Consider the following 13,793-nt stretch of genomic DNA (forward strand, 5'->3'; position numbering starts at 1 on the left):
TTTTTTTTTAAGCTGTGGGCTGGTTATTTATGCAGTCAGGAAGAGGTCTCTGCTTCCAGTGTTGTGGTCTCAGAGCTGTTTTGACAGTTGGAGTACAGGGAGATTTCATCTCCTCTCTGCCTCCTTCTCTCCCGTCCTTCATTCACTTAACGTGCAGACCTGGAATGCTGTAGGAAGAAGAGAAAGCAAATTTACGAGTTCTTTAATCCCAGACAGGCAGCTTTGTGGCAGTTACCTTCAAGAAAAGTTCACGCCCCAAAGGAGTGTTTAGTCTTACAGAGCCACTGACTCACTGAGCAGCGCGTGTGAGTGTCTGTGAGGGAGAAGGCAGAGATGGAGGAAAAGTTTTGCTTCCTTGTGAAACTCGTAACGTTATTGTTTTAAGGACTTTTTGAAAAGATGACTGCTACTTTTGTTTGAAGTATTCTGGAATTGCTGAATCTGGAGTCTACCAGAGACTGAGGTCAGGAGCATTTTCTTTGGCAGAAAGAAGATACTTTTAGAGAAGCCATGCCTGTGCTTGGGGTTGCCTCCAAGCTAAGACAGCCAGCCGTAGGGTCAAAGCCTGTTCATACTGCCCTCCCGATACCAAACCTTGGCCCCACTGGCACGCAGCACTACTCACCAAAGTCCTTGGAGCTTACTGGGGCAGAGAGCTCGATGCTGTCTTGTCAGCTCACCTTAAAGTCAACCTGTGATTTTGGAGAGAGGAGAGCGCTTCAAGGGAAAACCCAGGAGCTGGAAGATAGCAAGGTTAGTTGGAAACTTTTCCTGCACATCTGAATTCTCAGAAAATGTTAATTTGCTTGGACAAAATCTGATAGAAACTGGCTGTCTGCACAGCTTGGGTGTGATTGGGTAAAAGATAGACTTTTGCTGTCAGCAGTGAACTTATATAGCAGCCTTGTAAATTTTGTTTGCTCAGTGTTGTCATTTGAATAAATATTCTGTTTTTGAAATATTAATGTTAAGCTAATGATAGAATAAATTTCACAGAACAATCTGATAAAGATCAGTAGAATCACAAGTAGAAAAAAATCATCCCAGCATCCCATAAACAGAGCAATGACATGACTGCACTTAAAATAAATAAATAAATAAATAAAAAATTAAAAAAATCTTGGCTGCTTCACAGTATATTATGAAATTTATAAAGAGATCTCACACCCACACTTATTCCCACAGGGAGACTCCTTTAAAACAACTAATTGATTTTCTCTTTACTTTTCAAATGATCTGGATATTCTTGCTGCAGAACCTGAATAGCAGCTTCCCAGTGAAAAGTACCTGTGTTTTTTCTTTTCTGCACAGAACTTCTTCCTAGCCTTCATCTAGCTCTGATTCATTATGATTAATTCTTTTTTTTTAAAGTTTTTCTTAATTAAGATTCCATAGCATTTTTAGACTGCTCATATAGTCTTTCTTTTGTAAAGGAGTACTTTTGGATTCTTGCTTGATAATTTAAAAAACCTCTCATGCTTTCCAAGTACTTTTGGTTTGTGGAACTGATGACCAAACTGTGATTAAACATGTATTTGTAGTTGCTTCATATTTAATTTAAGGACACTTGAGTGTAATCAGAGCTGTTACAGTAGCAAGATAGATGTAATGTACTTGGTTTTCCCTTGTTTTTAGCTACTGAATTAATTCAGTATTCAAGAAGAAAGTTGATTTTGTGGTTAAAGCATAGAGTTAGGATTCTGAACCTTTGGTTTCCTTTTTAACCCCTGCCACATATTTCCCACGGGATTTTGGTCATGTCACTTAATTTTTCTCTTGGAGTTCTCTTTGTCACTTTATCCCCTGCCTTTCAAATGATGTTTTGATGATATCAAAGATGTCCAATAGACAGAGACTAGACTGTTCATTTCTTGATTTCCAGAAATGATGAACAACCCTTTTCTATGACATGAATGCAACATGAAGATAAGAATAAAACTTTTCAGCACAATGTAATTCCTGCTTACTCATTTATCTTTAATAGAAAAGATTCCTTCTGTTTACCCTTTGATGGTGTTCTGTAGTGAATATTGCATGGAAAGTATTTTAGTTCTTGAAGTACTATGTTCAGGGGAAAAAAAAAAAGGATACAGATAGCATTGCCTGCTGAGAACTGTATTTCCTGATTCTTTGGAAAAAAAAAATTGTAGAGATAGGTAGAACATCTTGTTTCAGTACTTAAACAGCTTAGGATCTATTGGTGATTAGCATGAGACTCAATGGGAGTCAGTTCCTCTGGTGATCCGCACTTACTTCCATGACATCTGGTCCTGAGTACTACTGAAATACTAGTGAGTAAAGTAACAGACTACGTGGACCCAAATGGTTCTCAAATCTCAGTTTGAGAATTCCAGGTTTCTTTGGTTTGACTATGCTTTTACACTTAGAGGCTGTTATTTGGAAAAAAATAAAATAAAAAATGTCCTGCTAGCTATTAGATCCATCTCTCTCTTCTCAATGGTGGCAGCTGAGCACATTTAGAATAAGATCCTTAAAGATGGTTTATGCACATTCTGGTCTGAAAACCTCCCCTGGCCGCCTAGATTTATAGATGGATTGATTAACTTCTGCAGCTTTTTTGTATTCCCTTTTATAATGTCTTGACATTTCCAACAAAGCTTGGTGGATGTCCTTGTTCAGTTTTTTCCCAAGTAGATTTTTTTTTTTTTAAGAATGGTCTTTTATTCACTTATTGAGTGAATTTCATGAAGCATTTTGGCAACACAATTTGTGTAATAAAGTGAGTGGTTATGATGAAGAAGTTGATTTTAGGCTTTTGTCACTAATAAACTTGAAAATATCATCCTAAATTACTGAGTGATATTTTCATTCATCAGTGCTGAAGATTCATGCCTCGTGTTTGCCATTGCCTGGTCTCCTTAGGAGCATATCTAAAATATCTAAGTAGTTCAAGCACAAATTTGAATGAGTTGTTAGGATGAAGGTCACTTCAGGTTTGTTGTGTGGATGCAGATTCCATATATCAGTGTTCTAAAACTTGACTATTTCTTAGAGCCCATGATCCTTTGATTTTTATTTTATTTTTTTGGTTAGCAAGGACATTCCTACATGGTTCTGTAGTGTACAATGTTGTACTTTAGGAATGTTTCCATTACAACAGTGATCAGATAAAAGGTCTTTAAGTCACAATGTTGTAAATACCTAGCCAGAGTTTCTATATGAGAGTAAAATCTTTTTCTATAGCATACTGTTTGTATGCTTATGTTATATTGCTGTGTATAAAACAGCACTGCTTTTTGAGGGTAAGATGATGAATATCTATCTGCAGAAGATGGTGGAGCTTATGAATTAATCATCTGGTTAACATTTGCCCTTGTCTGCTGAATTGCAGGCTATAGGTTTGCTTTCTTCTGTATTTTACACCTTCTGCTCTGTGGATCACCAGGTTTGTGTCTAGAAGGCAGTTAGATTGACATGTAGGCTCTCTGACACATCCTCTTGCTATCTATAAATGCTAAGGACCCTAAGATAAATTTGAGTTATATATGTCAGTAGGTCATTGCCACCCAGCTGTTTCCTCTATGGCCTTCAGTCTCACTGCACCTGATTGTTTGAGACTTCTGACACTTGTGTTGGCTTTCTCACACAACTTCATTGCCAGGGCTGGCTAGGAATACAGCTGCAAACATCAGATCTGTTTTTCCTAAGCATTTTTCCTTCCTCACATGATTTTGTTGCTTTTGCATATGTAGTCTTGGAGGCTTTTTGTGGACATGATGCAGTTTGGAGTTTAGTAGAAGTAACATTATTTTAATAAGAACTCCATAGAAGGAAAAAAAAAGAGTGATTATATTCAGTGCTCATTCTTTATTGGCGAATAAGTTGCTAATCATTAAATTATTGTGTGTAATTTATTCAAATACACTTTTGTTCAGAATTTGTGCTTTGGTATGTAGGTCCATCTGCTTTCTTGCTAAGCCTGCTAATGTTTAAGCTGACTGCATGAGCACTTATGATGTGAATAGTCATGCAAAATATTTGAACACAAGCATTCAGAGCACATTCTTTTTCCCTGAGTATCATATAGACAAAAGTTTATTCCTATATATGTACACAGGAAAAGAATCCAGCTGCTGAATTCGTGAGGTGAAATGCTGGCTTGCCTTGAAGCAGATGGAGTTTTGCTGTTCAGTAGGACCATACTTTGTTTTTATGAAAATCCACATCTGAAAATACCAGTATTTGCTGTAACATTTTTCTAACTGTATATAGAGTATTGTTTTATGTCTGTGTCTCTCCTTTCATACTACTTGCTAAAATAAAGAGACCAAAATTATCAGATTGCATTAGGCTTCCTTGTGCTACTCTTCTTGTTGTATTCTATTAAAAAGTTAAAAACGAAAAAAAAAATGCAATAAATACTGTGGAAATGGCTAAAAGAAAGAAACTTAGAGAGAGTTTCTTTGTAAAAACAACTAATTATGGTCACTAAATGATAACTTTGTACTATACTGACTTGCAGAATAATGTCATTGCCAATAACATTTCACTCAAGGTGAATATAGTTTCTTTCAGCAGTCCTCGCATATTTGATGCTGTGGCAACAAGGACATTGTCACAAATCCTCTCTGGCAAAAATCTGAGCAGATGCTGAGAGCTGGCACCCATGCTGAGCATGTCAGTCTTCTGACCTGGCTGCCCAGAGCTACTCCTTGTAGTGTTGTGCTGTAAGTTCCCCTTAGTTTCCTTCCATCATCAAACTTTAGTATTTCAATTGTACTGCACTATCATTTAAACTTGCCAACTTAGTTTTCTATGGGCTGAATCCAATATATTAATTGTAGTGTTTTGATTGTATGACTTAAAAGATAAGACTTTATCCTTCTTTCCCAAGCTAATTCATTCCTGTACTGTCATATTATCTTATATACCTTTTTTTCTTCCTCTTGTTTTCAATTTCTCTGTGCTATCTGTCCTTCGCTGTCTGCTTTATCTTCTTCCTTCCTACTAGCAGACATCTTTAGAGGCTTCTACAGAGACTAATTTTTCTCTATATCTACAAATCAAGTCTTTATGTTATGACTACAACATTTTTTATACCTTAAAGGAAAGTGTTAAGTTCTACAACTGACTCAGTATATGTATATAAACTTAAAATTTATAGATACATCATTTTTTTAGGGTTTATGTTAAGATTCTCGTAACATGGAGATTGTAGAATCATAGAATCACCAAGGTTGGAAAAGACCTTCAGTATCATCCAGTCCAGTTGTCCACCTCCAGGGACAGTGACTGATCCACCTCCTAGGAAGTGTGTTTCAGCACTAACTACTCTTACAGTGAAGGAATTTTTCATAATATCCAATCTGAACCTCCCCTGGTGCAACTTGAAGCCATTTCCTTGAGTCCTATCACTGGTTACATGCAGTGGAAGCCAACCTACTTCCAGGTATTTGTAGAGTTATAGAGATACTGGCATCCAGAGGATGTATGGATACGCTCTTAAAGTGATCCAGTCACACCAAGCTCATCACTAAACTATCTAGTTTTGAGACAGGAATGTCTCAGGGGAACTCAGAAAATGGATCTACTGCAAAGTCTTCTGGATGTAATGCCAAAGAATATGATGTCCACCTGATGAAAGACATGCGAGTGGTTTCTTCTCTAGAGCATTGAAATCTGAGCGTCTGGACTGGGAAAGTGATCTGTAAAGCAGCAGAACAGAGATGAATAGATGCGCTCTACATGGGGAATATGGCCCTGAAAGACTAGGCTATGTAGTACTTAGTTGTACCAAGAAAACAACATTAAAGTGGTCTAAAATAAAATTTAACGTCAATGCCACAAAACAATCCTAAATGCTTTGGTGTGATTAGGAAAAAAAACATGTACTGCTGCTATTAAAAGGGCTCTTGAAGTTCATTTCATTTAGTGCCATACTTCTACATTTCGTTATTGATCTGAGGGCTTCTGGTATTGGCATCATTCAGCCAGTGCTTTTGCAGCAGGACATTGAAATGAGCATGGAAACCCCTCATTTCTGCCCCATCAACTGTCAGCAGAATATCAGCGGTGTTGTAACTCCTGCCTATTGCCAGATACCAGACTTGAAGAACGGCTAGGATCCTCTATCCAGACAGATCTTAAGACAAACATTTTTGCTTTCTTTGTATGGGTGGAGCTCCCTGATTATGCCTATGGGAGACACTGGAAACCAGATATGTGCCATGAATGACTTCCATATCTCTGTCTTTATTCAACTAACCCTTCCACACCATAGCTTTTGTGTGTCCCTTTCCCACCATTCCCCAGCACTCCCAAGTGTGGCATCTGTTGCAATCCCACATCTATTTGACCTTTCAGATTCTTGGATACCTTTTTGTCTGGTCTCACAGGGCCAAACTTCACAAAGTTTTTTGACATACTTAGTCTAGGGAACATAAATAAATGAGTTTATTTCCCCACTTTGTCATACCCTTCCTTTTCCCAGTGCTAGTACATTGGAGATGTCTGCCTTGTGGGTTGGCAAGAAAGGAGGCTGCTCATTGTGCCGAGTGTTTCATTTACAGTGCTATGGCCAAGGCAACAAAAAGGACAGCAGAAGCAGCCAGAGGCCGCCCATCTTCTCCCCACAGTGACTGCTAGTGCTGGGAAGCTAGCGCTGTTTCAAAAGCACTGACTAGCTGCCAGAAATTTCAGTCGGCGCTGCTGACACCTGGGACTGCATGTGTTTAAACTTCACACTGGCCCAGTGAAGGCAGGACAGCTGGCAGGAGTTCAGATTGTCAGCATTTTCAGCTTCTTGCCTTGTGGTCTGAATTATTTCTTTATCAAACAGATAACAGCATCTTTAATGTGCTTTGTGTATTCAGCACCATCTGTCTGTGCTATATTATAACTGATTTAAGAGTCTCGTGCTGCACGAGCTTGGAAGCAACTTTACTGTTACATGTTTATTTTCTGATCATCTGTAGCAAACACATTTTCACTTAGTTAAGATAAATGAACAGTAAGACAAGTATATAACTCTAAAAGCTTTTGTATTTATGAGCAAGTTGTATTGAGTGTGGGTTGAAATATGCCTTTTGTTTGTAATTTTTAATTGGGATTATGAGTGGGAGGGTATTTACTAACTCAGGTTTAAAACCTCTGCTTACCTTTAGACTTCTTTTTCTATATTTCTCTAATAAAAGAAATTAGAACTCAGCGTATTTCATATTAAATGGGTACAGAGAGCTGATGCAAGGCATCGATAGAAAACAATTGCTTTTACTCTTTTGTATTGCATCTGTGCCTAGGGAAGCTGGCAGGGGATTTCCTGAACAAACAAGTTTAAAAAATCCTCTTTCCTTGAAAATGGAAGTGTTTTTGATTGTACACACACAGCTCCCAGAATGTGTGAAAGCAGCAGAACTCCAGATCCCAACGCAACCCAGCAACATTTGCTTGGTGCAACACCAGAGCTAATAAATGCAGCCTCTGAGTGAAATCTGTTCTCCATGACCATAAATGGAGATGAGTGGTCTCTGTCTCTACATAAAAATAATGGGCTTATACTATACCCCAGGAGGTTTTTGTTAGGCCTCAGTAAAACTTTCCAGCGGTTAATAGTAGTTAAACAGAGGAACACATTACATTCAGAAGGTGTACCGTCTCTGCCACTGGAGAATTCAAAAAAACCAAGCAGATGTACACCTGCTGGTCATTGCATGGTTACTCTGACTCTTTCTTGTGCAGAGGACTAGGTGACTCTCCTGAAGGTCTCTTTTCTCATTCACTGATTCAGCTGAATGCAGGTGTGATGGTGAAACTGCTACTTTGGGAGCCTGAGCTGATAGCCTTGTGCCTTACAGAATCATTGAGATGTAAGAACTCAATTTGGAGACATCTTTGCTACAAAATATGGCATTGCACAGGACGGGTGTTTCCAGAGGTATTTCTTTGAAAAAACTACAGTTCCTGTTGAGTTTCCTGAAAGCAGGAATAGATATTATCAGAAACCAGCAAGCTAGTTTCTCGTTCAGAAATATTCCTTACCATGTGGGATGTCAGCATTGGAGTGCCCTCAAGCCTCAAGAACCTGTGAAGTCTGACAATAGAAGGACACACAGAAACCCAGTTCTGTGCAAGGTACCTGGAAACCCTAAGAATCTAATTCAGTTTAGAGCTATAAGATCCTTCAAAATCCCTTCAGGAACACTGTAGTAAGTCTTTCAGCCTGTCCCATTTCATGGAGGCTGTTCAGACTGCTCCCTGGGTTCCAGGAGCTTCCCAAAGCACCCAGTGCAATGAGAGGTACCACTAAGACTGAAATTCAGTTCAGCTGAAACTTATTATTTTCCCTAAGTAAAAATATGCTCTCATGTCCTCTCTGTGATTGTTTTCCAGTTTCAACCAGACCTTGAGCCTAGAAACCTTTACTAGATTGAGGCCTTATTGCAGCAGGTAGTTTGCATGCATACAGTAGAAGTTGGTTACAGCTGTATAGCATATATGGCTCTATTAGAGTGTGGGAGAAAGGGAAAAATATTATCACCACAGTATAGAGTGAGAGAGGAGATTTAAGGGGAAATGGATGGTTTTCCCACACTTGGGCTAAGGTCTTTGTGACAGGACTTTGAATCTCAGGTCATACATATCTTGAGTTCCAGCTTCATATAAACACAAACCCAATCTTTGTCTTTTCTAAGGAATCAATTAAGAAAGAAACATTAGGATTATTATTTATTTATCCTGTTTACTTCACAAGGAGAGTTTTGTTTCTTTCTTCTCCCTAATGTCAGTGGCCAGCATCAGCCTGGGCCCAGGTCCGAGGTGGAGTTGGAATTTTACTCCAGAGCCACATTCTTCAGTTTTGATCTATCTGATCAACTCAGATTTTGACACGATTTATTTGAGATGCAAAAATATTGTGCCCTTTGTAGAATGGTATAACACTCATGAAAAGTCTTGTGTGTAATGCTGCTCATAGGCTTTTCACTTGTTAAACATGATGTAGAAAGTATAAATATTTATGAAATAAAAGCAGGCCTTTCTTAAAGAGAGATGACATTTTTAGTATTATGTCTGCTTTTGTATATACTGATTAGCTTCCCTGTAGCAGTTGTTCTTGTGTTTACAAAATAATGAAGGCAAATTAGTTGCAAAGAAATGCTAGTTGTTTTAACTCTGTGTTCGTTCCCTGATTTCTAGGCCTACTGACTTCTTTTCTCTAGTACACTAATATTTGTGAGTTGTGTAGCTTTTCTTACACTTGCATGCAAAGCAAGCAAATTGTAGTTCATTTAAAGCAGCTCTGTGTTTCACTTTGACCTGATTCACAGGATGTGGTCTTGGAGGAAGCCCATGCTTTAACAATAGCCTTTTGACAGCTAGAGTTGTTGGGGACTAAGCTGGGAGAGGAGGGAGCATCTATCTATTCTCAAACCTTCTAGTGGAATATTTTGTGTGAATCTTCACTTGCCTGTGATGTTTTTAAGGTCAAAACCCTTGCTTTTTTGTTTTTACTGGCAGCAGAACTTTGGCTGAAAAATAGCATAACTTACTTAAAATTCAGAAAAGGAATGTGGAGTGTTTTGTCTGGTAAATGCAAAGGAATAATTCCCTTGTGTAAGATGTGTAGATTTCTGATGGCTCCTTTGTATGTTCAGTGTAAACCAAGTTGGAAAATAAGCAAATCAAAGGGAAGCAGAATTTTAAAGCTATTAGGGCAGGATCACAGTATTTTTGGGTATACAAAGTGAGAAGGTGCCAGGCACTGAACTAACTCTGCATAAAACATAACAAAAGTTAAGCAAGTGCAATATTAATATCGTCCTAACCTACTTTCAGCCTGATATTTGGTCTGACTTGCCTTTTTGGTTATGTTTATTTTCCCATAGCCTCCTTTACTGCTCTGCCCTTCCAATCCCACTCCAGTGGAAATATTTTATCATTCTGTATGTCTCTCATCACGAGTTCAAAATATTTTGCTAGGGTGAAACTCACCAGTTAGTGAATGAATTGCAGCAAATCTGCAATCTGCAAAGGTAGAACAAAAATAGATGCTGACCCTTCTCCTGTGTTTTCCATTTCAAAATATCTGCCGTTGAGAATTTAACACCTGGCTTTGTATCATGTTGATACTGTGTTAAACTCCAAAAGACTTGGCAGTAAAGGCTTCCTGTTGTGCATCAGGAGTTGATTTACAGGGCATGTGTAAAACCATCATGACTTAGTAATCGGAGTGGTCATGCACAGAGAGACGACTTCCTAAGATGTGTTGTAAAACATTTGACCACTTTCATTAATCACGAAAAGCTGCATGGCTCATACAAGATTTAGGGTGAGTAAGACATAAGTCAGGGTGCAGGACTTTTACTCACCACTACAACAATGGGATTTCCTGGCAGCACATCTATGCAGTAAACAAGCTGTTTTCCTTCTTGTTTTATTTATTTATTTTTTTTTTCTGTAAGATGTCTCTGTAGTGGAAATAAATAGGCATTAAATAAGAACATAAAATAACAAATAAAAGTTCAAAAGGAGCTTAGAAATGTCCTCAGCTGATCGGCCTGACTGCTTTAGTCATTGCTGGCCAGCTCACCCGCCCGAGACAGCGTGCTGGAAGGAAGTGCTGGGGAATCTGTTTCTCATGAAGGAGCAGCACAGATCTGAAGGCTTGAAGGCTGCAGGTTCAGATTTGCTTTTGAAATGCTTCTGAGAGGGAGTAGGGCCTAGCGATTAGCATGGGAAGCCACAAACTAGTTTCACTTCTGGTTTCTATCATGTACCTCTTTGAAATCAGCTTATGTGCAAAATGGTACTAATGCCATTATTTCAGAGTAAAGGTTTTTGGTGGCTAAGTATTATTGCATTTTATTTTTTTAATACCAAAGGAATAATCTAATTAGCTACTTCTAAAAATATTGTTGAAGTTACTTTGAATGACCTTAGGAAAACTGATTTTTTTCACCTAATCTGTTACTGATGTTAACAGCTTCCTGTCTGACAGCTTAATAACACGTACATCCTTAGTTCTTGTTTGTAATAAGAAGACACAAGTAGAAGGCATTGAATATACAACGTACATTTGTCCTGTGGAAACATATGATCAGAGCAAAGGTAAGAAGAGAATAACATGTCTTTGCTGTTTCTGTACCTCACTGTAGTATCACACTAGAGACTGGCAGAGTTCTGAATTAGTAGCCGAAACCTAAGAAGCAGAGTTTTCAGTAAATAAACTACATCTTATTGACAGTCAGATGCCCTGTTTACAGGCAATACCATCACCACATCCTTATCTTTGAATGCCATCTGGTTTGCAAAACTTTCAGGTCCTGACTACTCTTGAGTGAGAATTTGGTTTCTTCAGCTCGGTGAAGGCAATAGGTTGGTGGTTGAATCAGCAAAGAGTGAAGGCAAGGAAGCCCTCCCAGCATAGGCCAGTCACAACATCTTTCAAGAGTTTGAGCCTATAAGCTATTAGCAGATGAGAATGTGGAATAAAAGAAAAATGTACAGAAAGTAAAACATGGCTTTCTTCCCAGGGCGCTGTACTGTCAGTACAGAATTTATCTGGGTTGTGCTGCCTCATCTGTGGGCACAGTGCAGGGAAGTGTAGAGTCCCAAGGGAAGCTGTAAAACCAAACCAAGCAAAGTTTTGAAGAAGGAAGCGCACGAGAGTGAGCATATTTGGAATTGGTTTGTCAGACCAAATACTGTCATTCAAAAAAACCCACAAAAAACAAAAACCTTAAAGGGAGTTTGGCAACAGAGAAAGAATATAATACAGGAGATTCAGATCAGCAAAAGACACACTGGAGAACTCAGACTCCCTAAAAACAAGGGGATTAGAGACATATTTGCATTTGTGGAAAATTTGATCCCTTCTCTTCTGAAAACTGGAGATGATCTCATTTAATGTGAGAGAAATGGTAAGATCTCATTGTGAAATACTGATATAAATGCCAGCAAAGGCAGAGTGATAGTGGTCATATTTCAGTCCAATGGGACAAATGTTTCTTTCACTTCCCATTAAAAACTTGAGCTTGTATAACAGTAAAGTCAGGATTTTCAACACTGATTTTCACTCAAATGTATACATGTCTTTAAGGATTTCAACAACCTTTGCACACAGTAACCAGTGATTTACAACATGGTTACAAAATAAACAAATGTTTTGTCCAAATTATTTAGGAAGGTATATGAATCCTGATCAAGTTATAAAGCAGTGGCAACTCTTCCGACTCTAAGGATTCTATGATTCTAAATTTACAGCACAGAGATAATAAATGTAGGTTTAGCCCTTTGGCAGCAGCAGTGCATCCTAGGTAGATGGAAACCATTCAAAAATTACAAATCTGTGGTTCATATTAGAAGTGGGTATATATGCTTGTATACAGGTCCCTATTCGCATTTATATCTGTATTGCGTAAGTAGTCATAAGAACTTTTTTTTAAATATTGTGAGAGGCCATTTATAAACCTGCAGCAGCTAAGGAACTTGAAATCCCGGTAAAAGAACAGAGGCTGTCTCCACTATCTGTTCCCAGCTTTCCCTGTTCCTCTGGTAAATGAACTTCCTCAGCAATGCAGAGGTCACTGATGCAGAGAAGGAAAAAGAAGTTTAAGTTACTGAGGAGTCAGTTTCCATACAGACTACATATTGTTGCCCCCTATCTGTATACTTCTGCAGCTCTCTGCTTTTATCATCTCTCCAGTGAACTTTAGGGAGATATTTTTTAGCTAGATCATTTTCAGTGCCTCATTTGAGAAACATGTCAAAATCATACTTCCATAATCAGAACTCACTGATGTTATCAGTGGGAGTTTCTCCATTTTCTCAATGGGAGCTACTCATTGTGGCTAGAAAATTCTTAATTTCTTATGTTATCACAGGATAGAATTTCAAGCCATTCAGGCTTAGATACTGAATGCTTCTTCCACACACCAGTGATATTTTCTAAACAAACAACCTACACCTCTGCCTCGGAGGGTGTTATGTCTTTAATCCACGCTCATTACTCATGCTATACTAAAGGACAGCCAATCTCATCATTATGTAGATGAGTAAAATAAACTATGCAAAAAGTATTCTGTTTTGTGAAGAAAAAAGAGAAGTCTCTTGGTTTCATTTTTTTACATTTGTTCATTTTTAAATGCTTCCTAGGTTAGTTCTTGGAGTACTCCAGGTTCAGTCAATACCTAAAATCCAAGGTTTATACAGTTAAAACCTCTGTACTGGCATTTCTTTCCAACTCAAGAAACCCAGACAGTAACTGTCAGCCATTGCCATAGAGTGAAGTTATTTTTTTGAGAAGTGTGATTAACTTCTCTGCCAAACTGTCTGTCGAGGTTTTACAGGTAAACTTGGGTGAAAGCTGCCATTAATAGTGCTGCTAATTGGGGAAATTGGTTTATCTGTCAGTAGATGCATTGATGTAGCATACCTTATGTACTTGGGTCATGTGGATTGCGTATCCCAAATTCTGTGAGCATCATGGTACTTGTGTGCAGAGCTGTAGCTTGTGCCTGAGTCCCCAGCACTATGTTGGGAAAAAAGTCCTTGAAATAAAATGGATAAATGCACTATATTGTAGGCCCGGGACAAAGGCCTCATTTTTGGGAACATGAAGCTGTTTTGTTATCCTGAGCTGTTTTATGCCAGGCAACTGGTATTTTCTGATAATCAGAGATTTTTATTCTTGGAAATTATGGATATATAAATTGTGGATATGTAAAGAAAAAAATAGACCTCAATAGACCTCTTTATGCACTGAAGCCACTCAGGACAAATTGTTTCATGAAAGGCAAGCATATTACAGAAGAAAATAAGACTCCTTCCATCCGTCT

At 38.3% G+C, this 13,793-nt stretch overlaps 1 protein-coding gene across 8 annotated transcripts in view; it reads left to right on the forward strand.

Moving 5' to 3' along the window:
* The window catches only part of NAV3 (neuron navigator 3), a 396,053-nt gene that overhangs the window by 136,964 nt on the left and 245,296 nt on the right, over window positions 1-13,793 (forward strand). For 5 of the 8 annotated variants that reach the window (XM_031553705.1, XM_010708375.3, XM_031553708.1 and 2 more), the window contains exon 1: window positions 44-753. The exons of 1 other annotated variant lie outside the window; for it this stretch is intronic. In XM_031553705.1, coding sequence (XP_031409565.1) covers window positions 511-753 — 243 coding nt within the window. In that variant the 5' untranslated portion in view covers window positions 44-510. Of the gene's footprint in view, window positions 1-43; window positions 754-13,793 lie in introns of those variants that run through there. 2 more of the 8 variants (XM_031553717.1, XM_031553719.1) reach the window with 1 other exon arrangement.

The sequence above is a fragment of the Meleagris gallopavo genome, chromosome 1, assembly GCF_000146605.3.
Source record: "Meleagris gallopavo isolate NT-WF06-2002-E0010 breed Aviagen turkey brand Nicholas breeding stock chromosome 1, Turkey_5.1, whole genome shotgun sequence".
Taxonomy (NCBI): Eukaryota; Metazoa; Chordata; class Aves; order Galliformes; family Phasianidae; genus Meleagris; species Meleagris gallopavo.